The 26,989-nt window shown below is 43.1% G+C and overlaps 1 protein-coding gene across 4 annotated transcripts in view; it reads left to right on the plus strand.

Annotated features, from left to right (window-relative positions):
* Positions 1-22,998, plus strand: part of LOC120998601 — an 80,952-nt gene extending 57,954 nt beyond the window's left edge. Inside the window, exon 6 of one of the 4 annotated variants that reach the window (XM_040429318.1) lies at positions 21,976-22,998. In XM_040429318.1, the coding sequence (XP_040285252.1) occupies positions 21,976-22,518 (543 nt within the window). In that variant the 3' untranslated portion in view covers positions 22,519-22,998. The remainder of the gene's footprint in view (positions 1-21,975) is intronic. The other 3 variants (XM_040429317.1, XM_040429314.1, XM_040429316.1) reach the window with 3 other exon arrangements.
* Positions 22,999-26,989: the final 3,991 nt, after the last annotated feature.

The following is a 26,989-nucleotide window of genomic DNA, read 5'->3' on the forward strand; positions in this document are numbered from 1 at the left end:
AAGAAAAGAAGGAGATAAGGAGAATAAAATGCTGGACTTCAAATTTTCCTTCCTTACCCAATAAAACACGCAGATAGGACCACTAAAGAACTCCTTGCAGAAAAACTGTTTCATTCTAAAAAATGACCCAGTGCTGGGGCAGGTCATCACCGAGCGGCCGAGAGTACTATATCAAAGAGCACCAAACCTGCGAGATGCATTGGTACACAGCTGCATAGTGAAAAGTAAAAAACCAAGTAGGGATCAGTTCACTTGGTGCGGTTTCTGCAGTGTGTGCAGGAACCGCACCAGAGAGGACAAAAAGAAAAAAAAAACAGCAGGAAATTTTATCGAGAGGAGGGCAGACACATAAGATCAAAGGCGAAATGTCATGTGAGACGATGGGGGTTGTCTACATGCTGGAGTGCCCTTGTGGGCTCTAGTATGTGGGCAGAACCCTTCGCAAATTGAAGACCCGACTGCAGGAGCATATAGGGAATATTAGGAAGGGTAAAGAGGACCACAGTGTCCCACTGCACTTCAAGCTTGCGCATGGTAAGAATCCGGCGGGCTTGAGGTTTAGTGGTTTGGAAAAGGTGGAGGGGACACTGTTGCCAACATCAACCGCAAGGAAGTTGGGTGGATATATAGACTAGGGACTTTGAAACCAGCAGGGCTCAACGTGGACTTTGATCTAAAACAGTGTCTGGTGGATTGAAGAGAGTGTGCCAGGGGTTGTGTCGCTGCCGCTGTGGATCTATGTAATGTAGCAGCTGGGCTTCCTTGCGGCGTTACTTTATCGGGGGAAGTTGGAGGTGGGGGGTGGTGTATTGCCGCTGTCCTTGGATGCTCGTTGTTTATTATGAAGTGAATATAGTGGGCTGTTATTGGCTCGGGAGAGTCATGTGTTCGGAGCGTCGGTACGTGCCTTTTTCATGAATGGAAAATGGAGGGTTGGTAGCGCTTGTGTATTATATGCTCTGTTTAGTTGATGTATTGTTTTATTTTATATTAGAACACAGTTAGCCCTAGTGGGCTTTGGGAATTATGTTTATTACTTTTATTGCTTGAACATCCAAAAAAGGAAAAAAATAAATTTGTATTAATGGGCGGTCCTTGGGAGGGATCTTGGCTCAATAAATACTGCACCGGTGAGGGAGGATATTATCGCCCCTGACGAAGCTGGACTGGCGAAACACGGGTTGGGTGGACTTTTGATGAAAGCAATTTGCTTTTATGACTGAAATGTTATGATCCTTTGTAAGTAGAATCAAACCTGCTATTTGCGATATTACCTGGTGGAACTTCACTATTTGTACTATAACTTCCCTCTAGGGTGCAGGTGTACGTGAGTGCACCAGCCTCTGGTAACCGATTGTTTGGCTACAAGGTGGAATAACCTGAGCATTGGAAAGAAGGGTCTGATTGGAACTCTACACTCAGAAGGCAGCGCGATCAACATTTTCTGGAAATTTTGACTGTGAAGCGATTTGTACCCACGTCGCTTGGTGGATCTGCAGCGCCGATAAGTAACCACAAAGATTAGAGACTGTTTTCTTTTCTTTTTATTATTCATAGACTCTAGCAAAACAAGTTTGAAAGCTGTCTTGTTGCACAATGGTAACGAAAAACCATCTGTTCCATTGGCTCATGCGGTTGGAATGAAAGAGACCCATGCTTCTATGCAGTTAATTTAGAAAATGATCAAATACTCAGAACATACAGTTAGGTCCATAAATATTGGGACATCGACCCAATTCTAAAATTTTTGTCTATACACTACCCCAATGGATTTGAAATGAAACAAACAAGATGGGCTTTAACTGCAGACTGTCAGCTTTTATTTGAGGGTATTTACATCCAAATCAGGTGAACGGTGTAGGAATTACAACAGTTTGCATATGTGCCTCCCACTTGTTGAGGGACCAAAAGTAATGGTTCCATGACCAGGTGTGTGTTTTTCCCTCATTATCCCAATTAGGCCAAATGCACACGGCTGTGGAACACGGACATGAGCGGTCCGTGGTATCCCGGCCTGGCATCCTGCTGACATCATACGAGTGTATTACTGTAGTGCAGCGGCGGCATGAAGCGCACTACGTCATAGCAACCAATGACGCCGTGCGCTCCTGCTGTGTAACGGTCGCGTACATACACACACACACACACACACAGGGGGGGAGGGAAGTGACCACTGCGCTCCACCCTTACCCCTGGCCCTGCCTACTTGCCTCGCGAGTCCTAATGACGGGACAACTGGACGGCAATCCCTAACTTGGAATAAGTGCAGGGATGACAGACAGACAAACAACAGGACGTGAACGGACCGAGTCAATACCAGGAAAGCTACAAAGTACAAATGGAGCAAGCAGAGAATTGTCAGGAGAAGCTGGGGTCATAAATACCAGGAGAGACGTGAAGTACCAAAGAAGTCAGCAGAGGATCGTCAGGAGGAGGCCGGGGTCAAATACCAGGAGAGCAGCAAAGTACACAAGGAGCAGGCAGAGGATCGTCAGGAATTCAGCAGGAGGTAAGTACGCCAGGAAAGACCAAATCACAGGTGGAACCTAAATTAACAGGCAACCTGTGGACAGCAGGCTGCCTGTATTTATAGTGGGGAGTGAGGGTCATGTGACGTGGCCAGCGTCACATGACCGACAGACTAACCAGTCGAGCACCGAGTGATCAGCTCAGCACTCAAGGCAGACTAGGAGCAGGGAACCACCCAGCTAGTAAAGCCGCCCTGGGAATGAGGTCAAACACAGATCCTCATTCCCAAAGCTAAGCAACAGTTCTGCGGGCAATGGGGGACCGAGTGCACCTTCGGAACCCCGTTGCATGCTGTCAGCAGGATGCCAGGCTGGGATTCCACGGCTGTGTGCATTCGGCCTTACATTGAGCAGATAAAAGGTCCAGAGTTCATTTCAAGTGTGCTATTTGCATTTGGAATCTGTTGCTGTCAACTCAAGATGGGATCCAAAGATCTGTCACTATCAGTGAAGCAAGCCATCATTAGGCTGAAAAAAAAAAAAAAAAAAAACATCAGAGAGATGGCAAAAACATTAGGCGTGGCCTAAACAACTGTTTGGAACATTCTTAAAAAGAAGGAACGCATCGGTGAGCTCAGCAACACAGGAAGACCACGGAAAGCAACTGTGGTGGATGACCGAAGAATTCTTTCCCTGGTGAAGAAAACACCCTTCACAACAGTTGGCCAGATGAAGAACACTCTTCAGGAGGTAGGGGTATGTGTGTCAAAGTCAACAATCAAGAGAAGACTTCAGAGTAAATACAGAGGGTTCATCACAAGATGTAAACCATTGGTGTGCCTCAAAAACAGGAAGGCCAGATTTGAGTTTGCCAAACGACATCTAAAAAAGCCTTCACAGTTCTGGAACAACATCCTATGGACAGATGAGACCAAAATCAACTTGTACCAAAGTGATGAGAAGAGTATGGAAAAGGAAAGGAACTGCTCATGATCCTAAGCATACCTATTACCACCTCATCAGTGAAGCATGGTGGTGGTAGTGTCATGGCGTGGGCATGTATAGCTGCCAATGGAACTGCTTCTCTTGTATTTTTTGATGTGACTGCTGACAAAAGCGGCATGATGAATTCTGAAGTGTTTCGGCCAATATTATCTGCTCATATTCAGCCAAATGCTTCATAACTCATTGGACGGCTCTTTACAGTGCAGATGGACAATGACCCAAAGCATACTGCAAAAGCAACTAAAGAGTTTAAGGGAAAGAAGTGGAATGTTATGCAATGGCCAAGTCAATCACCTGACCTGAATCCGATTGAGCATGCATTTCACTTGCTGAAGACAAAACTGAATGGAAAATGCCCCAAGAACAAGCAGGAAGACAGTTGCAGTAGAGGCCTGGCAGAGCATCACCAGGGATGAAACCCAGCATCTGGTGATGTCTATGCGTTCCAGACTTCAGGCTGTAATTGACTGCAAAGGATTTGCAACCAAGTATTAAAAAGTGAAAGTTTGATTTATGCTTCTTATTATGTCCCATTACTTTTGGTCCCTCAACAAGTGGGAGGTACATATGCGAACTGTTGTAATTCCTACACCGTTAACTTGAATTGGATGTAAATGCCCTCAAATTAAAGCTGACAGTCTGCAGTTAAAGCACATCCTATTTGTTTCATTTCAAATCCATTGTGGTGGTGTATAGAGGCAAAAATGTTAGAATTGTGTCGATGTCCCAATATTTATGGACCTGACTGTAATTGGAAAATTTGTGCTGACCTGAAAGTGGTAGCACTGCTGCTTGGCCTACAGTTAGGGTACACAAAGCATATGTGTTTCTTGTGCCTATAGAACAGTCATGATGACAGCAATCATTACAAAATGAGACAGTGGCCTCTCGGAGTCAAGCACACAGTTGGTCAATACAATGTACAACACAAATCACTGGTCGATCCACTTCAAGTTTATCTTCCAAACTTGGTTTAATGAAAAATGTTGTAATTGCACTTGATCGTGATGGAAATGGTTTTCAGTATTTGAAGGAGAAGTTTAGCACACTGAAAACTGATGCTAAAATAAAGGCCGGAATTTTTATTGGCCCCGAAATCAACAAATTAATGGATGATGACACATTCAGAAAAAAACAGGCCGAACTGGATGGACAAATGTCTTTTTTCGGCCTTATGTACTATGTTACTATAATGGGGACAGGGGCAGAGGTCCGGCTCAGTGCGCGGTGAAAGGCCGCCAGACAAAAAAGTCGGACATGCAGTACTTTGAGTCCGGCGACCTCTCGCCGTGCTGCGCTGGAGTTCCACCCCCCGTCCCCATTATAGTCAATGGGGACGGAGCGGCAGTCCGGCATGGCGAAATAGCGGCAGGACAGATCCGACAGGGTGAACAGCCTTTCTGATCCGTCCTGCCGCTAGTGTGAAAGTAGCCTATAGTAGACAACATGCTTACAGCATATGAGCAACTTGGCTGCCGAATGTCATTGAAAGTGCATTTCTTACATTTCCATCTAGACTTTTTCCCACCCAATTTGGGACACGTAAGTGACGAACATGGAGAGCAGTTCCATAAAGCTATTTCTACAATGGAGAACAGGTATCAAGGCCGCTGGAATCCCAACATGATGGGGGACTACTACTGTTTTTTACAATGGGAAAATATGACTATTCAAAAAAGCATAAACACTTTTAACAGTCCTGGGCCTTGCTAAAGTAAGACTTTCAAACTGAAAAACAAGATTTTTTAAAATGTTGTTATTCCATTCCATTTTCATATACTACTACGCAAAATTTGATGTAGATCAGGTAATTGTTGGAGTAAAACACGTTTTGTTCAAAATTATGCAATGCTTTTCAAGTGCTTAATTCATTTAGGCATACTTCTGCATAGCAAAATTTTGTGACATGTTATTTGTAATCCGCACACTGGGTTTAGTATAGGACAAATGTTTTTTGCCCAGTAGCAGACGAAAAGTAATTTTTTTGTTGTTGCGTGGTGTAATAGGACATGTTCTATGTTTGAACAGAAATACGGAAAAGGAAGGCATATGGAGTACCTTCTGTTTTTTTTCCGGATACATTGAAATAAAAAACGGAACGGAAACGGGGAAAAAAAGTTTGTGTGCAGGAGGCCTAAGGGTCCATTTACATGTCCGCAGTGTTTTGCGGATCCGCAAAACACCAGGCCGGCACCCAAATAGAAATGCCTATTCTTGCCTGCAGCTGTGGACAAGAATAGGACATGTTCTATTTTTTGGCGGAGCCGTGGACCAGAAATGCAGTGTGCTGTCTGCATCTTTTCTGTCCCCATTGAAAATTAATGGGTCCGCACCTGTTCCACATAATTGCGGAACGGATCCGGACCCAAAGGGAGGACGTCTGAATAGAGCCTTAGTGTAACTTTGCTATGATGCCTGACTACCTAGTTTGTGGCTCAAGCTGTAGCGTGTCTACCATACGTAGCTGTTACACCTGTACAGAAATGGTTATTGTGGGCATAAGACAGAAACTTATGTGGGTCTGGGATCACATTCACTTGTGACACCTATGTAAATTGTGACCATGTTAGTGTTCCTTTTACTTTTTTTATGTTTTTCTTTTCTTTTTTTATATTTATAGTATTTATATTGCGTAGAGTTAATAGAAGCGGGGGTGTATTATTCCTACATTTCTCTGTATGCAATGTGGCCACAATGTCACATTTCATACAAGAGTCCAGGATTTCCAAGCACTTTCCTATAACATGGTACATCTGTGATCCTTCCTGCTCCTCTTGTTTTCCTCATTTTTCTGACTGATAAGATTGGCACTGGAGTATTTAAAGAGGACCTTTCATGGGTGCAGACATTATAAAATAAGTAGCACGTTATGTAGGGAATAAATCAGGGATCTAATAGCGCTTACTATTTTTCCTGGGCGCCGCTCCGTTCACCCGCTGTGCCCCTGTTAAATTCTCCCCCTTGGTATGCTAATTAATAGCATCGGTACAGGGAGAAGGAGACGCCAGGGTTTCTCAATGGGCATCTCCTCCCTGGCTGTAGCGCGGTCCAATCACAAAGGAGAGCGTCACAGCCAGGGAGAAGGTGAGCTTTGTTTTCTCCCTGGCTGTGACTCTCTCTGCTCCCTATATAGCGCGCTACTTATTTTATAATGTCTGGACCCATCAAAGGTCCTCTTTAAGACTGTCTGCTCACAAGATCCTATCAATGCAGCAGAGCACAAGACTATGGAAAAATAAGTGCAATGTTTAGTTGGCTGGCATTTTTGTATAGGCACTGCTCTTACTGGCACAATTTATATTGGCTGTTGTAGGCACTAATAAACAATTTAGGGTTGCATTTGCATCGCTAGCTTTAGTGAAAGCAGAAATGTCATGAATTTCTAACTAGTGATGCTATTGGAAGTATGCCCAGGATAGGGGAGGACTTGTATCTGAAAGATTTATTGCTTTTAATTGATCGAACGTATTGCCCACTTTCACTTGGTCAGTATTTTGCATAAGTATTTGTAAAGCCAAAACAGGGTGGTTGCCCAGAGCACAGAACAAACAGACACTCTTCCATTACACTTTCTTTGTAGGTTCTACTCCTGGTTTTGGCTTAGAAATACAGATGCAAAATACTAACCAAGAACTGCCTGTTTGAAAGGTGTCAAAAGGGATGGAAAGACTGCAAGCTCATAAATCAACAGTAGAAGGGATCTACATGAAGGAGGTGGAAGTATGTCACAAACCGCCCAGTCATGTAGGTTTGCATCCTCATTCAGGTCCCTAGGGTATATTCTGACATTATGGTTGAGGAGTGGTTGATAATTGCATTACAAAACTGCATTTTAACCAGGGCTGTAGAGTCGGAGGCAATTTTGGGTACCTGGAGTCGGCAAAAAATGGTTATGGGGGCATCTGGGGATGGCACTGTTATGGGGGCATCTGTGGATGGCACTGTCATGGGGGCATCTGTGGATGGCACTGTCATGGGGGCATCTGTGGATGGCACTGTTATGGGGGCATCTGTGGATGGCACTGTTATGGGGGCATCTGTGGATGGCACTGTTATGGGGGCATCTGTGGATGGCACTGTTATGGGGGCATCTGTGGATGGCACTGTTATGGGGGCATCTGTGGATGGCACTGTTATGGGGGCATCTGTGGATGGCACTGTTATGGAGGCATCTGTGGATGGCACTGTTATGGGGCCATCTGTGGATGGCACTGTTATGGGGCCATCTGTGGATGGCACTGTTATGGGGGCATCTGTGGATGGCACTGTTATGGGGGCATCTGTGGATGGCACTGTTATGGGGGCATCTGTAGATGGCACTGTTATGGGGGATCATTGTGGGGGCATCTGTGGATGGCACTGTTATGGGGGCATCCGTAGATGGCACTGTTATGGGGGATCATTTTGGGGGCATCTGTGGATGACACATATATAGCATTTTATCTTATGTGTCATCCACAGATTCCCCCCCCCCCCAGGCGCCTGGAGTGCACAGCGTCATAGAAACCAGTGACGCTGTGCAATCCGGGTGTCGAGAGGAGCATGGCAGCAGAGCTGATGGCACAAGGGGGCAGAGCTGATGGCACAAGGGGGCAGAGCTGATGGCACAAGGGGGCAGAGCTGATGGCACAAGGGGGCAGAGCTGATGGCACAAGGGGGCAGAGCTGATGGCACAATGGGGCAGAGCTGACGGCACAATGGGGGCAGAGCTGATGGCACAATGGGGGCAGAGCTGATGGCACAAGGGGGCAGAGCTGATGGCACAAGGGTGCAGAGCTGATGGCACAAGGGGGCAGAGCTGATGGCACTGGGGTGAGGGAGAGCTGATGGCACTGGGTGGGGAGAGCTGATGGCACTGGGGGATAGTGGAGCTGATGGCACTGGGGGGAACAAAGGCTGTTGGGGACTAATGGCAGGGGGTCTGAGTTTTTATAAAGGAAAACAGTCTATTATTTTTTTCTTATTAGATTACTCGATTAATCGTAAAAAATAATCGATAGAATACTCGATTACTAAAATAATCGTTTACTGCAGCCCTAATCTGAATGGAGAGCAATCCGTGCAGTATGCATCAGGATGTCTTCAGTTCAGTCACTTTTACGGTATTTGGCATGCTGCGGTATTTTCTCAGGCCAAAATTCCGGAACACTTGCCGGAAGGCCGGATCCGGCATTAATTCCCATTTAAAATGTATTAGTGCCGGATCCGGCATTAAAATTGCTGCATTGATAGATCTGGTCTGTGCATGCACAAACCTTAAAAAATGTGAAAATAATAAATACCGGATCAGTTTTTCCGGATTACACCGGAGAGACTGATCCGGTATTTCAATGCATTTGTCAAACGGATCCGCATCTGGATCCGGAAACAGATGATTTCAGTTTGCACACATTTTTCCGATTCGGTAGGCAGTTCCTCTAACACAAGTGTGAAAGTATCTTTAGATTGGTAGTCTGTGAGTAGTCAAGATTAGGTTAACTTTATTTGTTTAATGTTATACTGTTTCTGGTATTTTTGTTAGCCAAAATGACTGCAGAAAAATATTCTAGCCACTTGTTTAATTAAAACATCATACAAAAAAAAATTCCCCAAAATATCTCCTAAAATTTTCTAACCTGCTCAAAATATCTTCTCAGTGTATTACCTTTTTGTTTCTTTCGATAATGGCTGTGTATGCATGTAAAAGTAGATACTGTCTTAAGTTTTATAAGTTTGTGCACAATCTTTAACTTCCTGGCTGATGTCTTGAGATGTTGATTCATTTTCACCACATATAGTCCTTCTTCACAATGTCATTTACTTTGTGAAGTGCACCAATCCCTCCAGCAGCAAAGCTACACCAAGGCATCATGCTGCCACCGCCATGCTTTATGGTGGGCATGGGATTCTTTGGTTAGCAAGTTCCCTCCTTTTTCCTCCATACATAATGATGGTCTTTGTCACCATGTGCAGCTGCAAACTATAATCTGGCTTTTTTATGGCAGTTTTGGAGCACTGCTTCTTCCTTGCCGATCGGACTTCTTGGTATCAATCTAGAACATGTTTAACCCTTTGGCCCCTTTCACACAAGCGAGTTTTCCGCGCGGGTGCAATGCGTGACGTGAACGCATAGCACCCGCACTAAATCCTGACCCATTCATTTCAAAGGGTCTGTGTACATGAGCGTTTTTTTTTTTCACGCGTCAGTTCTGCGTTGTTTGAAAAACGCAGCATGTTCTATATTCTGTTTTTTCACGCAGCCCTGGCCCCATAGAAGTGAATAGGGCTTCAGTGAAAAACGCAAAGAATCCGGAGGCAAGTGCGGATGAAATGCGTTTTTCACTGATGGTTGCTAGGAGATGTTGTTTGTAAACCTTCAGTTTTTTATAACGCGCGTGAAAAACGCATCAAAACACTCTGCACCCGCGCGGAAAAAACTGAACAACTGAACGCAATCGCAGACAAAACTGACTGTCCTTGCTTGCAAAATGGTGCGCGTTTCACTGAACGCATCCGGAGCCAATCCTTCCTTCCTTGAAAGAGACCTTTTACCTGTTTTCTTCAACATCTTTGCAAGTTTGTTTGCTGCTGTTCTTGGATTAATTAGTATTTTTCTCACCAAAGTTCATTCATCTCTTGGAGACAGCGTCCTGAATGGTGTGATGGCTGTGTAGTACCATGGTGTTTAACCACCTCCGGACCGCTGTACGCACAGACGCGTCCTGGAGGTGGTTGATTCATTCCGAGTGGACGCGCCGGCGCGTCCTCTCGCGATGGCCGAGATTTCCTGTGAACGCGCGCACACAGGCGCGCGCGCTCACAGGAACGGAAGGTAAGAAAGTGGATCTCCAGCCTGCCAGCGGCGATCGTTCGCTGGCAGGCTGGAGATGTGATTTTTTTTAACCCCTAACAGGTATATTAGACGCTGTTTTGATAACCGCGTCTAATATACCTGCTACCTGGTCCTCTGGTGTTCCCCTTTGTTTGGATCGACCACCAGAGGACACAGGTAGCTCAGTAATATGTTGCACCACACTACACTACACCCCCCCCCCCCCCCGTCACTTATTAACCCCTTATTCACCCTTGATCACTCCTGATCACCCCATATAGACTCCCTGATCACCCCGCTGTCATTGATTACCCCCCTGTCATTGATCACCCCCCTGTAAAGCTCCATTTAGACGTCCGCATGATTTTTACGGATCCACTGATAGATGGATCGGATCCGCAAAACGCACACGGACGTCTGAATGGAGCCTTACAGGGGCGTGATCAATGACTGTGGTGATCACCCCATATAGACTCCCTGATCACCCCCCTGTCATTGATTACCCCCCTGTCATTGATCACCCCCCTGTAAAGCTCCATTTAGACGTCCGCATGATTTTTACGGATCCACTGATAGATGGATCGGATCCGCAAAACGCACACGGACGTCTGAATGGAGCCTTACAGGGGCGTGATCAATGACTGTGGTGATCACCCCATATAGACTCCCTGATCACCCCCCTGTCATTGATTACCCCCCTGTCATTGATTACCCCCCTGTCATTGATCACCCCCCTGTCATTGATCACACCCCTGTAAAGCTCCATTCAGACGTCCGCATGATTTTTACGGATCCACTGATAGATGGATCGGATCCGCAAAACGCATACGGACATCTGAATGGAGCCTTACAGGGGCGTGATCAATGACTGTGGTGATCACCCCATATAGACTCCCTGATCACCCCCCTGTCATTGATTACCCCCCTGTCATTGATCACACCCCTGTAAAGCTCCATTCAGACGTCCGCATGATTTTTACGGATCCACTGATAGATGGATCGGATCCGCAAAACGCATACGGACATCTGAATGGAGCCTTACAGGGGCGTGATCAATGACTGTGGTGATCACCCCATATAGACTCCCTGATCACCCCCCTGTCATTGATTACCCCCCTGTCATTGATTACCCCCCTGTCATTGATCACCCCCCTGTAAAGCTCCATTCAGATGTGGTGATCACCCCATATAGACTCCCTGATCACCCCCCTGTCATTGATTACCCCCCCCCCCCTGTCATTGATCACCCCCCCTGTCAGGCTGCATTCAGATGTCCGTATGATTTTTACGGATCCACGGATACATGGTTCGGATCCGCAAAACACATACGGACATCTGAATGGAGCCTTACAGGGGGGTGATCAATGACAGGGGGGTGATCACCCCATATAGACTCCATGATCGCCCCCCTGTCATTGATCACCCCCCTGTCATTGATCACCCCTCTGTAAGGCTCCATTCAGACATTTTTTTGGCCCAAGTTAGCGGAAATTATATATTTTTTTTCTTACAAAGTCTCATATTCCACTAACTTGTGTCAAAAAATTAAATCTCACATGAACTCACCATACCCCTCACGGAATCCAAATGCGTAAAAATTTTTAGACATTTATATTCCAGACTTCTTCTCACGCTTTAGGGCCCCTAGAATGCCAGGGCAGTATAAATACCCCACATGTGACCCCATTTCGGAAAGAAGACACCCCCAGGTATTCCGTGAGGGGCATATTGAGTCCATGAAAGATTGAAATTTTTGTCCCAAGTTAGCGGAAAGGGAGACTTTGTGAGAAAAAAATAAATAAAATCAATTTCTGCTAACTTGTGCCAAAAAAAAAAAAATTCTATGAACTCGCCATGCCCCTCATTGAATACCTTGGGGTGTCTTCTTTCCAAAATGGGGTCACATGTGGGGTATTGCAAGTTCCTAGAATTTTTTATTTTTTGTCACAAGTTAGTGGAAAATGATGATTTTTTTATTTTATTTTTTTTCCTTACAAAGTCTCATATTCCACTAACTTGTGACAAAAAATAAAAACTTCCATGAACTCACTATGCCCATCAGCGAATACCTTGGGGTGTCTTCTTTCCAAAATGGGGTCACTTGTGGGGTAGTTATACTGCCCTGGCATTCTAGGGGCCCAAATGTGTGGTAAGGAGTTTGAAATCAAATTCTGTAAAAAATGACCAGTGAAATCCGAAAGGTGCTCTTTGGAATATGGGCCCCTTTGCCCACCTAGGCTGCAAAAAAGTGTCACACATCTGGTATTTCCGTATTCAGGAGAAGTTGGGGAATGTGTTTTGGGGTGTCATTGTACATATACCCATGCTGGGTGAGATAAATATCTTGGTCAAATGCCAACTTTGTATAAAAAAATGGGAAAAGTTGTCTTTTGCCAAGATATTTCTCTCACCCAGCATGGGTATATGTAAAATGACACCCCAAAACACATTCCCCAACTTCTCCTGAATACGGAGATACCACATGTGTGGCACTTTTTTGCAGCCTAGGTGGGCAAAGGGGCCCACATTCCAAAGAGCACCTTTCGGATTTCACCTGTCATTTTTTACAGAATTCGATTTCAAACTCCTTACCACACATTTGGGCCCCTAGAATGCCAGGGCAGTATAACTACCCCACAAGTGACCCCATTTTGGAAAGAAGAGACCCCAAGGTATTCGCTGATGGGCATAGTGAGTTCATGGAAGTTTTTATTTTTTGTCACAAGTTAGTGGAATATGAGACTTTGTAAGAAAAAAAAAAAAAGAAAAAAAATCATCATTTTCCGCTAACTTGTGACAAAAAATAAAAAGTTCTATGAACTCACTATGCCCATCAGCGAATACCTTAGGGTGTCTACTTTCCGAAATGGGGTCATTTGTGGGGTGTTTGTACTGTCTGGGCATTGTAGAACCTCAGGAAACATGACAGGTGCTCAGAAAGTCGGAGCTGTTTCAAAAAGCGGAAATTCACATTTTTGTACCATAGTTTGTAAACGCTATAACTTTTACCCAAACATTTTTTTTTTATCAAAGACATGTAGAACAATAAATTTAGAGCAAAATTTATATATGGATCTCGTTTTTTTTTGCAAAATTTTAGAACTGAAAGTGAAAAATGTCATTTTTTTGCAAAAAAATCGTTAAATTTCGATTAATAACAAAAAAAGTAAAAATGTCAGCAGCAATGAAATACCACCAAATGAAAGCTCTATTAGTGAGAAGAAAAGGAGGTAAAATTAATTTGGGTGGTAAGTTGCATGACCGAGCAATAAACAGTGAAAGTAGTGTAGGTCAGAAGTGTAAAAAGTGGCCTGGTCTTTCAGGGTGTTTAAGCACTGGGGGCTGAGGTGGTTAAAGAGGACCTTTCACCTGGAAAAACATTGTGAACGAAGTATGCTGACATGGAGAGCGGCGCCCGGGGATCTCACTGCACTTACTATTATCCCTGGGCGCCGCTCCGTTCTCCCGTTATGCCCTCCGGTATCTTCTCTCACTAAGTTATAGTAGGTGGTGTCTGCCCTTGTCCTGTGGGCGTCTCCTTCTCCTAGGCTGTGAGCTCTGCGCTGCGATTGGCCAGCGCTGCAGCCTAGGAGAAGGAGACGGCCACAGGACAAGGGCAGACACCGCCTACTCTAACTTAGTGAGAGAAGATACCGGAGGGCATAACGGGAGAACGGAGCGGCGCCCAGGGATAATAGTAAGTGCAGTGAGATCCCCGGGCGCCGCTCTCCATGTCAGCATACTTTGTTCACAATGTTTTTCCAGATGAAAGGTCCTCTTTAAGCTTACTTATTATCATTTGAACAGACAAATGCGATAACTTTAGGAATTTGGAAGTGGCTCTCAAGGATGTACCGGACTTGTGGAGGTCCACAATTCTTTTTCTGATGTCTTGGCTGATTTGATTTGTCCATGATATCAAGCAGAGGCACATAGGCCTTGAAATACTGCCACAAGTACACCTCCAATTAACTCATATTATTAAGGCTATCAGAAGATTTAAAGCCATGACATTATTTTCTGGAATTTTCTAAGCTATTTAAAGGCACATTCAGCTTGGTGTATGTAAACATGGAGCCACAGTGAGTGTGAGGAAAGAAATAAAAGCTGAAATAATTCTTTGTCTCTAGAATTATTCTGACATTCCACATTCTTGAAATGTCATAGTGATTCTAACTGACCTAAGAGAGGGAACGTGTATTACGATTACATAGTAACATAGTACATAAGGCCGAAAAAAGACATTTGTCCATCCAGTTCGGCCTGTTATCCTGCAAGTTGATCCAGAGGAAGGCAAAAAACCCTATGAGGTAGAAGCCAATTTTCTCCACTTTAGGGGAATAAAAAATTCCTTCCCGACTCCAATCATGCAATCAAAATAACTCCCTGGATCAACGACCCCTCTCTAGTAGCTATAGCCTGTAATATTATTAAGCTCCAGAAATACGTCCAGGCCCCTCTTGAATTCCTTTATTGTACTCACCATCACCACCTCCTCAGGCAGAGAGTTCCATAGTCTCACTGCTCTTACCGTAAAGAATCCTCTTCTATGTTTGTGTACAAACCTTCTTTCCTCCAGACGCAGAGGATGTCCCCTCGTCACAGTCCTGGGGATAAATAGCTGATGGGATAGATCTCTGTACTGACCCCTCATATATTTATACATATTAATTAGATCTCCCCTCAGTCGTCTTTTTTCTAAAGTGAATAACCCTAATTCTGATAATCTTTGAGGGTACTGTAGTTGCCCCATTCCAGTTATTACTTTAGTTGCCCTCCTCTGAACCCTCTCCAGCTCTGCTATGTCTGCCTTGTTTACAGGAGCCCAGAACTGTACACAGTACTCCATGTGTGGTCTGACTAGCGATTTGTAAAGTGGTAGGACTATGTTCATATCACGGGAATCTATGCCCCTTCTGATGCAACCCATTATCTTGTTGGCCTTGGCAGCAGCTGCCTGACACTGTTTTTTGCTGCTTAGTTTGCTGTTTATTAAAATTCCTAGATCCTTTTCCATGTCAGTGTTACCGAGTGTTTTACCATTTAGTATGTACGGGTGACTTGCATTTTTCCTTCCCATGTGCATAACTTTACATTTATCAGTGTTAAACCTCATCTGCCACTTATCTGCCCAAGCCTCCAATCTATCCAGATCCCTCTGTAGTAGTATACTGTCCTCATCAGTGTAAATTACTTTACACAGTTTAGTGTCATCTGCGAAAATTGATACTTTACTATGCAAGCCTTCTACAAGATCATTAATAAATATATTGAAGAGAATAGTGCCCAATACTGACCCCTGAGGTACTCCACTAGTAACAGTGACCCAATCTGAGTGTGCACGTTAATAACCACCCTCTGTTTTCTATCACTCAGCCAGTTACTTACCCACATACAGATGTTTTCTCCCAGTCCGAGCATTCTCATTTTATATACTAACCTTTTATGTGGTACAGTGTCAAATGCTTTGGAGAAGTCCAGATATACGACATCCATTGATTCGCCGCTGTCAAGTCTAGAACTTACCTCCTCATAGAAACTGATTAAATTAGTCTGACATGACCGATCCCTCACGAAGCCATGCTGATATGGTGTTATTTGCTTATTTACGTTGAGATGCTCTAATATAGCATCTCTCAGAAAACCTTCAAACAGTTTACCCACAACAGATGTTAAACTTACCGGCCTATAGTTTCCAGGCTCTGTTTTTGGCCCCTTTTTGAATATTGGCACCACATATGCCATGCGCCAATCCTGTGGGACATTCCCTGTCAGTATAGAGTCTGCAAATATCAGAAATAAGGGTCTGGCTATGACATTACTTAATTCCTTTAGGATACGGGGGTGTATGTCATCCGGTCCTGGCGATTTGTCTATTTTAATCTTTTTAAGTCGCTGATGTACTTCTTCCTGGGTCAGACAGGACACTTTTAATGGGGAATTTATTTTTGCATTCTGCATGTCATCTGACAATTTATTTTCCTCAGTGAATACATTGGAGAAAAGAATATTTAACAGCTTTGCTTTCTCCTCGTCGCTCTCTGCGACTCCCCCCTCATTGCTCTTTAAAGGGCCGACACCTTCAGATTTATACTTTTTAACATTTATATAATTGAAGAACATTTTTGGGTTAGTTTTACTCTCTTTGGCAATTAATCTCTCGGTCTCTAGTTTGGCCGCTTTTATTTGTTTTTTACATGTTCTATTTTTTTCCTTATAGTTTTTCAGTGCTTCCATGCTACCCTCCTGTTTTAGTGTTTTATATGCTTTCTTTTTGTCATTTATTGCTTTCTTTACAGTTCTATTTATCCACATTGGTTTCTTTTTGTTCCTTAACCTTTTATTACCATACGGTATGTACCTCTCACAATGAGATTTTAGGATGTTTTTAAAGATATCCCATTTTGTGTCTGTATTTGTGAGGACTTTGTCCCAGTTAGTTAGGCCTATGGCCTCTCTTAGTTGGCTAAATTTATTATTTTTGAAGTTTGGTATTTTTGTTCCTCCCTGTAGAAACGCTCTTTTGAAAGATAATTGGAAGGTTATTACTTTATGGTCACTATTTCCCAGGTGTCCCCCAACCTGCACGTCTGTTGTTCTGTCAGGTCTATTGGTTAATACTAAGTCCAGTATGGCCGTCCCTCTAGTCGGGTCCTGAACCAGTTGGGAAAGGTAATTGTCTTTGGTTATTGCCAAGAACCTGTTTCCCTTATGAGATATACAAGTTTCAGTTTCCCAGTCTATATCTGGGTAGTTGAAGTCCCCCATAATAACCACCTCATTATGATTTGCCGCCTCGTCTAGCTCGTTTAGTAGTAGATTTTCTGTGGACTCTGGTATATTAGGTGGTTTATAGTAAACTCCTATTAGTAATTTATTGTTGTTTTTAGCTCCATGTATCTCTACCCACAGTGACTCCACATGTTCATGTCCCTCACTTATATCTTCTCGGACTGTGGGCTTTAGACAGGACTTTACATAAAGGCAGACCCCTCCCCCTCTCCGGTTTTGACGATCCTTTCTAAACAGACTGTAACCTTGTACATTAACTGCCCAATCATAGCTATCATCCAGCCATGTCTCAGTTATTCCCACTATGTCATAGTCCTCCTCACACATCACTAATTCCAGTTCACCAGTTTTATTAGTCAGGCTTCTGGCATTAGTATACATACATTTGAGAGGTTTATGTATATTTTTTACCCTACACCTTTCCTTCTGAACTGTTCTAGTCCCTCCTTCCATTCCTCCCCCATTCTTATTACCTTGCCCCCGGTCTCTATCTGCACTATCTTCCCCTCCTATAAGGTAATTCCCCCCCCCCCCCCCAGTCCCTAGTTTAAACACTCCTCCAACCTTCTAGCCATCTTTCTCCCCAGCACAGCTGCCCCTTCCCCATTGAGGTGCAGCCCGTCCCTACGGTAGAGCCTGTAGCCGATAGAAAAATCGGCCCAGTTCTCCAGGAACCCAAACCCCTCCTTCCTACACCAGTTCTTGAGCCACTTGTTAATCTCCCTAATCTCCCATTGCCTTTCTTGTGTGGCTCGTGGTACAGGCAGTATTTCGGAAAATACTACCTTTGAGGTCCTTGCCCTTAGCTTTTGACCTAAATCCCTGAAATCATTTTTAAGGACTCTCCATCTACCTCTAACTTTGTCATTGGTTCCGATATGGACCATGACCGCTGGATCGTCTCCAGCCCCTCCCAGTAATCTGTCAACCCGATCCGCGATGTGTCGAACTCTAGCGCCAGGAAGACAGCACACTGTTCGGCGATCACGGTCTTTGTGACAGATTTCCCTATCTGTTCTAGAATACAAACACTTAACTTTCAATGATCTCTGCTGCAATCCACACTCAGCCACCTGCAATCACTCCCACAAAACCACACACAGCTCTAGAACTCCTTGTTTTTTAACTCCACTTAATAAGAAGCCACTTAGTAGAGCAAGCCTCAGGAAGAGCAGGCTCTGAAGAGTGTAATTGGGTCAATTTATAGCACCTGGTTGCCCCGGGCACTCGCCTTAATTAAGCAGAGAGAAAAAAAAAAAAAAAAACTCAGGAATTGTGAATTTTACGGCTCCTGCATACAACTGTATCCATTTTTGCGGTTCGCATATCCGCAAAACACTGATACTGGCCAAGAGCCTGCCACCAATATTTTGGCACCTGCAGAAATGTCCTATCCTTGTCCGCAAAACAGACAAGAATAGGACATGTTCAAATTTAATTTTATTTTTTTGCAGGGCCACTTGGGTGTGCTGTCTACATCTTTTGCGGCCCCATTGAGATTAATGGGTCCGCATCTGATGTGGGACTAAACTACAGCCATGTGCATGAGCCCTTAAAGAGGACCTTTCACCGATTATTACACTATGAACTAACTATACAGACATGTAGAGCGGCACCCGGGGATCTCACTGCACTTACTATTATCCCCGGGCGCTGCTCCGTTCTCCTGCTATGCCCTCCGGTATCTCCGCTCACTAAGTTATAGTAGGCGGAGATTCCAGTCACTAAGTTATGGTAGGCGGAGTCTGCCATTGTTCTGCTCTAGCGCTGGCCAATCGCAGCGCAGAGCTCACAGCCTGGGAGGTTATTTTCTCCCAGGCTGTGAGCTCTGCAATGCGATTGGCCAGCGCTTCAGAAGAACAAGAGCAGACTCCGCCTACCAAAACTTAGGGAACGGAGATACCGGAAGACATAGCAGGAGAACGGAGCGGCGCCCAGGGATAATAGTAAGTGCAGTGAGATCCCCGGGTGCCGCTCTACATGTCTGTATAGTTAGTTCATAGTGTAATAATCGGTGAAAGGTCCTCTAATGAATGTGTCTAAGGTTGGCTTCACGTCACGTTTTTTTGTCATAAGTTTAACCGCCTCCGGACCGTTTAACGCAGGATCGCGTTCCGGAGGCGGCAGCTCTGCGCACAGTCACGCATATACGCGTCATCTCGCGAGACGCGAGATTTCCTGTGAACGCGCGCGTTCACAGGATCGGAAGGTAAGCGAGTGGATCTCCAGCCTGCCAGCGGCAATCGTTCGCTGGCAGGCCGGAGATGCAATTTTTTTTTTTTAACCCCTAACAGGTATATTAGACGCTGTTTTGATAACAGCGTCTAATATACCTGCTACCTGGTCCTCTGGTGGTCCCCTTTGCTTGGATCGACCACCTTCTTCTCACGCTTTAAGGTATTCCGTGAGGGGCATATTGAGTCCATGAAAGATTGAAATTTTTGTCCCAAGTTAGCGGAAAGGGAGACTTTGTGAGGAAAATAAAAAATAAAAAAATATCCATTTCCGCTAACTTGTGGCAAATTTTTTTTTTTCTATGAATTCGCCATGCCCCTCATTGAATACCTTGGGGTGTCTTCTTTCCAAAATGGGGTCACATGTGGGGTATTTATACTGCCCTGGCTTTTTAGGGGCCCTAAAGCGTGAGAAGAAGTCTGGCATCCAAATGTCTAAAAATGCCCTCATAAAAGGAATTTGGGCCCCTTTGCGCATCTAGGCTGCAAAAAAGTGTCACACATGTGGTATCGCCGTACTCAGGAGAAGTTGGGCAATGTGTTTTGGGGTGTCATTTTACATATACCCATGCTGGGTGAGATAAATATCTTGGTCAAATGCCAACTTTGTATAAGAAAAATGGGAAAAGTTGTCTTTTGCCGAGATATTTCTTTCACCCAGCATGGGTATATGTAAAATGACACCCCAAATCACAATGCCCAACTTCTCCTGAGTACGGCAATACCACATGTGTGACACTTTTTTGCAGCCTAGGTGGGCAAAGGGGCCCACATTCCAAAGAGCACCTTTAGGATTTCACAGGTCATTTTTTACACATTTTGATTTCAAACTTCTTCTCACGCATTAGGGCCCTTAGAATGCCAGGGCAGTATAATTACCCCACAAGTGACCCCATTTTGGAAAGAAGACACCCCAAGGTATTTCGTGATGGGCATAGTGAGTTCATGGAAGTTTTTATTTTTTGTCACAAGTTAGTGGAATATGAGACTTTGTAAGAAAAAAAAATAATTATAAAAAATCATCATTTTCCGCTAACTTGTGACAAAAAATAAAAAGTTCTGTGAACTCACTATGCCCATCAGCGAATACCTTAGGGTGTCTACTTTCCAAAATGGGGTCATTTGTGGGGTGTTTGTACTGTCTGGCCATTGTAGAACCTCAGGAAACATGACAGGTGCTCAGAAAGTCAGCGCTGCTTCAAAAAGCTGAAATTCACATTTGTGTACCATAGTTTGTAAACGCTATAACTTTTACCCAAACAATTTTTTTTTTACCCAAACATTTTTTTTTTTATCAAAGACATGTAGAACAATAAATTTTGAGAAAAATTTATATATGGATGTCGTTTTCTTTTGCAAAATTTTACAACTGAAATTGAAAAATGTAATTTTTTTGCAAAAAAAGCGTTAAATTTCGATTAATAACAAAAAAAGTAAAAATGTCAGCAGCAATGAAATACCACCAAATGAAAGCTCTATTAGTGAGAAGAAAAGGAGGTAAAATTCATTTGGGTGGTAAGTTGCATGACCGAGCAATAAACGGTGAAAGTAGTGTAGTGCAGAAGTGTAAAAAGTGGCCTGGTCATTAAGGGTGTTTAAGCTAGGGGGGCTGAGGTGGTTAAAGGGCTTCTGTCACCCCACTAAACAGATTTTTTTTTTTTGTGTACTTCTAATCCCTATCCTGCGATATTGCTATACCTTATGTTATTAATAATTTTCGTTCAGTAGATTTTGCAACAAACTTACTTTTATGATATGCTAATTACCTTTCTACCAGCAAGTAGGGCGTCTACTTGCTGGTAGCAGCCGCAGAAAACCACCCCCTCCTCTTGTTGATTGACAGGGCCAGCCGCGATCTCCTCCTCCGGCCAGCCCTGTCAGCATTTCAAAAATCGCGCGCCTGTTTTGATTCTGCGCAGGCGCTCTGAGATAAGGAGGCTCGCCTCCTCAGCACTCCCTCAGTGCGCCTGCGCCGATGACGTCTTCTCTTTCACTGTGTAAGTGTGTATACAAAAATAGCTGTCAGTCACTAATAGTTGCACATGGGGAGGTGTTATCAGTGATTGATAGCATTCACTGTGTGTGTATACATAGATAGCTGTCAGTCACTGACAACATCTCCCCCTGAACAATGAAATCAGAAATAGAAGAGACTTAAAGGGAACCTGTCAGCAGCAAAAGCCATCCCAAACCACCAGCAGTACCTTTAAGTAGCCGGCAGTGAGTTTCTAATGATAATTTTCTTACTGCATTCTGATGAGGTAGAAGTATGAAAAACTCTTTTATCCTCCGAAAATAGCGCGGACGGAGGATATAAGAACCTTTTTCATACTTCTGCCTCATCTGAATGCAGTAAGAAAATCATCATTAGAAACTCACTGCCGGCTACTTGAAGGTACAGCTGGCGGTTTGGGATGGCTTTTGCCGCTGATAGGTTCCCTTTAAATTTATAAATATACGTTTTAGTGAATATTCTCCTATAAAACTGTAAATTGATTTGCTCAGCTCCCCCAGCTGTATAACCTGCTGCCTGCAGATTTTAGAAAGTGACTCGAGTTATACAAACTACCATATTGGTGTATCTACACTTTGATCTATATGAACAACAATTTTTATTCTTACTCCTTGATAGTAAGTTGTATCTATTTTTCTTCCTGATATATAGGTCTGTATTCGTACTCCATCCCAAGAAGTCATTGAAATTCAACAACACCAACAGAAGCAGCAGCCACCACCCATTCCTATGCCAAGCCAGAAAAAACGGAAACCCGTCAGTGATGACCTAAGTCGACAGCTGCTTTCTGAAGCCGCAGCGGTTTTAAACCAAAAAGAAGATGAATTTGATGCATTTGGTGTCACGGTTGCTGCAAAGCTGCGAAAAATGGATGATAAACAAAGGCTGTTATCAGAGGTTCTTATAACTGATATTTTGTTCAAAGGGATGATGAAGAAACTCACGGAAGAATCTAGCATTTCCCTGTTTCAGATGCCACACTATGCTTGTCAACCACCAAGTTGTTCTAACTCTATTGACTATAATATTCAACACGCTCAGGCAATGACTCCCCCACGCCAAGATTATGTTTCCATTAATCATGAATATAGCTGTAGTCCTACGCGGATGAGGGTGAATCCATCTTTTTGTATGTCTCCACTACCTAATTCACATGTTATAGAACCTTCCCAGTACAAAGAAGAACATTTATAGCCATTGCACATTTGTAACAGTATGACATTTAACGCTTTTTAGTGTTTTTATTGGGACACTACAATTAAAGTCGTTCCTTATTAGGACATTAATTTAAGTTGTTTTTATTACAGAATTGGCATTTTCTGTTTTATATTAAATTTTATAATTATGACTACTTTATATATAGTTTCTTTAAGAAAGCAAAATCAGGTTTTTGTGATTGAGATTTTGCCTCAAAGATGTTGCCCACATTTTCGTTTTCGTACTTGAAGACGGTTGACTTGGCAGAAATATTTATGTGGTAGGGTGTCGTGAAAGCACCTATAATAACCTTTTTTCTCTCTCCACCTTACTTGAGTAGTGATGCACTAATGAATGTTTGTTTGAAGAGAGCGTGTGATGCGTGTAGCACTACCAGAAACTTAATTGATTATTAATGCAGTAGTTACTACTTTGTGTGGTACTAATAAAAGTAATATTAAGCTGGAAACACAAAAAAAGGATTATTTTATATTATATTATTATAGCATATTTAAATGGATTGTTTACTTCCCATTACATTACTGTATTCTTTGAAGATACATACAAAGTATATGTGGGGGAAAATCCAGTCTGAAAGAACCAGAGCCTCTTTTATTTTATAAGTTGATGGTTGAAAATGATCTGTTGTGTCTGATGAATGTCTGTGTCACTGATTGGAACACCCACTGGGTCAAATCCATCACTACTGTTGCACATTTAAAGGGGTTCTCCCATGATTAATGTAAAAAATGAAAATCAGACCTCATATAGTCCATGACAAAGTCTTTCTAACAAAGCTAGAACCATCCCTGTACCTCACATGGATCCAAAGATCCCCCTATTCATTGCTCTGCTAAATATATATCAAGCTGGCAGCTCCAGGGGAGTGTCTTTTCTGCTGCAGCTAAGGGGGCGTGTCTAAGCTCGCCCTATCACAACTCAGGAGGCAGTTGAAGGATGAAACTGAGCATGTGCGGCCATCTCAGTGAGCAGGTCAAAGAATTAAGAAGAAAAACTAACAGCAGGTGGCACTATACAGATAGATTTTATTGAATAACTCATTGGCTATGCTAAATTTTTAATTACATGCAATTACAAAAGTATTCAGATACAGGTGCTGGTTTGAAAACTGTAGACTTTTTTTTGTGGGACAACCCATTTAAAGAGCACCTATAACCTCCTCTGACTTGTATGTTTTAGCAACTGCTTGCATCCTCCTTGTAATAATTCTTGAAGATCTATTCTTATGATCCTATGTAATTTCTTTATTATTCCTGCTGTAATTTATGAATGAATTACTTGCAGTTTGCATTGACAATCCAGATGGGTGTTAGTCTCAGACTGTGCAGGGACACCCCCAACTGCTTTCACATCAGAATTGTTATTGCAAGGGGGAAGTAAGTAGTTGCTAAAACAGATATGTCAGGTAAACGCACTCTTTAAATCTTTTTCCAATAAAAAAAAAAACATCACTTATATAAATTTTGTTACATTGATGCCTTGTCTGTACATGCTTTGACCTGATTTAACTGTGTTTCACTTTTGGATACAGCCACATGTCCAGGTTTCTACATGCAGTTTTGTAAGCCAAAATTAAGAGTGGATCATAAGAGAAAAATATAAAGAAAGGAAAGTATAAAAGACAGATACAATTAAAAAAAAAATTATTTTTACTTTCCTGGTTTTGTCTCCCAAAACTGAATCCAGAAGCCTGACCATGTGGCCATATTTACACACCTCAATTGTATTATTTTTTTATTTATTTTCTTCAGCAGCATTTGCCCAGATTTCTGAAGACTCCATTCAGTTTTATGAAACAGTCAAAAAATTTCTGCAAATAGTCTGCCATGTGTGAATTTATACTTATAAAGCAAAACAATCCGTCATTACACATTGATAAATATTGGTATACAATATTTGGACCAAGGGTGGCAGTATTTCTGAAACTGCGCAGTTTTTGAAATGTTCGCATCCTGCTGTGGTGAAAGTGTATTGTGAGTGACAAATGGCACCATTGCTAATAAACGACATGGAAGCTGGAGCACCACATGCCATTGATGTGAGCGGTGAACATCAGCTACGAAGGTGCGCAAGAGTGGACAGACACACTACAGTGGAGCAGCTCACTGCCAAAATGAACCAGGGGCTACCATACGTGTATCTAAAATAACAGTTCACCGAACCCTTCTGCGTATGGGGCTCCAAAACAGATGAACGGTCACTGCATCTCTACTAATGAAGTTGCAGCGGCAGAAAAGGCTCTAATTGGATCTCCACTGATTGGCAAAGGGTTGCTTCCTCTAATGAATGACTGACATTTTCTGCTTCATTGAACGGATGGACATTAGAGGGCAAAACACCCTGCAAACCATTGCTGGAAGAATACAAGCTGGTGGTGGCTGCTGTATGGTCTAGGGAATGTTTTTTTTCATCCATGTGGAAGGCACTTTCAACGATTTGAGTATGAATCCATTATTGCAGATCATGTACACCATACATGCTGATTGTCCTCCCTGGGATGGATGGGATCTTCCAGGAAGACAATGCAACATGTCACATGACTAGAAATGTCTGACATTGGTTGGAAGAGCATGACCAAGATTTAAAAGTACTTTCCTGGCCCCTTAATGCCTCAGACTTGAACTCAATTGAGCATCTGTGGGATGTCATTGATCAGCTGTTTGAAGAGGCTGCAGTGATGTATCCTTCTCACAGCATACCAAGCATAGTGCCGTGTGTTGTATAGTGGCTGTGCTTGGTATTGTAGCCTGGCCCATTCACTTGAATGAGACTGAGCTTCACACAGGCCACGTGACCAATGAACATGATGTCACTGGCATATGAGGAGGCCACAGTGCTCATTGGGGCCCAGCAACCTCTGAAAACAGCTGATTGGTGGAGGTGTCATGATTCGGACCTCCGTGACCAGATATTGATGATCTATCCTGTGGTCATTAATATTTTACTCTTGAAAACCCATATAAAATAGAATTTCCAATTTTGCTACTCTATTTGAAAATATTTTGCATTGTGGTGGTGGCCGAATGAGCACCTGAGCTCTGTCTCAAAGCAGCTATACCGATACCTACAGCACAAGAGCAACAACCACTGACATCCTCACTGAAACCCTGGCACCCTCCAGAAGTAGGTAAATATGACCAGAGGCAAGAAAAAGCCAGAAACTCCAGCCAATCTCACCTCTTTCTTTCCCTTAGCTCATAACCAAGATGCCGCCCACAGACAGGAAGGTGCAGCCTCCAGTGCCCACAACACAAGGCAAGCTCTGTATGAGATGAGAGACTTCTGCAATTCACCTGCCACAAAACAGGAGATGTAAGTTTCTGGACCCCAAAATTTTCTCCTAAGATCCTATTACTGTTGTAATATGATGCACAAATTCAAATTGACAATGATGTATCTGCTATCAAACTTAAACTAGCAGATCTTGAGGATCGACCCTGGCATAATAATGTCATGATATTTTGGAATCTGTAACTGATTAACAACTCCCAAAATTTCTAACAGATCTTTTTACTGTCAGTTTGCCTGATTCGCCTAAAAGGGATCTCCTCATAGACAGAGCCCACAGGGTTCCTAAACCTTAATCTCTTGCTCAGAGCATCCCCAGAACTGTGTTAGTCCATCTGCATTTTTTCACTTCAAGAACAAGCTATTAAATGAAGCTGGTCACAAAAATGACCTTCCTGAGCATTTCAAACAGATACGTTTGCCAACTTATCTCCAGCCACATTGGCGCATAGACGTAAATTTGCCAAGTACAACCTAATACTCAGCCATATTTCACATAAGTGGGAATTTCCTGTAAAACTTACTGTTATAAGAAATGACACTAACTTCATTATTTCCTCTCCTAAGGAAGCATTTGTTTTACTTGCCAAGGGATCTGTTGATCCGCCACCAGATGGAGACATTTGACATCTCAAAAGGAAGTCGCTTATGCTCACTTCTGACTGGAACACGGTAGGCTCTCTTAAGCCTACTACCTCAGCTAACAAAGGAAAGGTACTAAGGTTACTCTCATATCTTCAAACTTCACAATGCCTGTTGATTTGCCTCATCTATGGTCCATATGGATGCCTCGCATTACTGCATCACACTACTCCGATGCTAAGTTTCATCTCACCCTATATCTGTTCCTAAAGGTCCTATTTTACTTAGCCACTTGGGGTGGACAAGACTACTCCTTCTCATATCGAATTTCTTCCAATATTACTATTTCTAACTTCACCCTCCAGAAATCCTTAGAATACTAACCAGTGGTTGGAGAAGTTCAGTTGAAACCAAGACTCAAGTCATTTATGTTTGTCATGTTCATTTAAAGGTTTCTTTGTTGTTACTACACATTCCCTATATACAGGGATGGCAAGTATATTTTTGCAAATTATTTTAATTCTATCATGGTACACTCCTTAAAATACTCTGTGATGTTCTTCTGTAGTAGTAATGG

The sequence above is a fragment of the Bufo bufo genome, chromosome 4 (genome assembly GCF_905171765.1).
Source record: "Bufo bufo chromosome 4, aBufBuf1.1, whole genome shotgun sequence".
In the NCBI taxonomy this organism is placed as follows: Eukaryota; Metazoa; Chordata; class Amphibia; order Anura; family Bufonidae; genus Bufo; species Bufo bufo.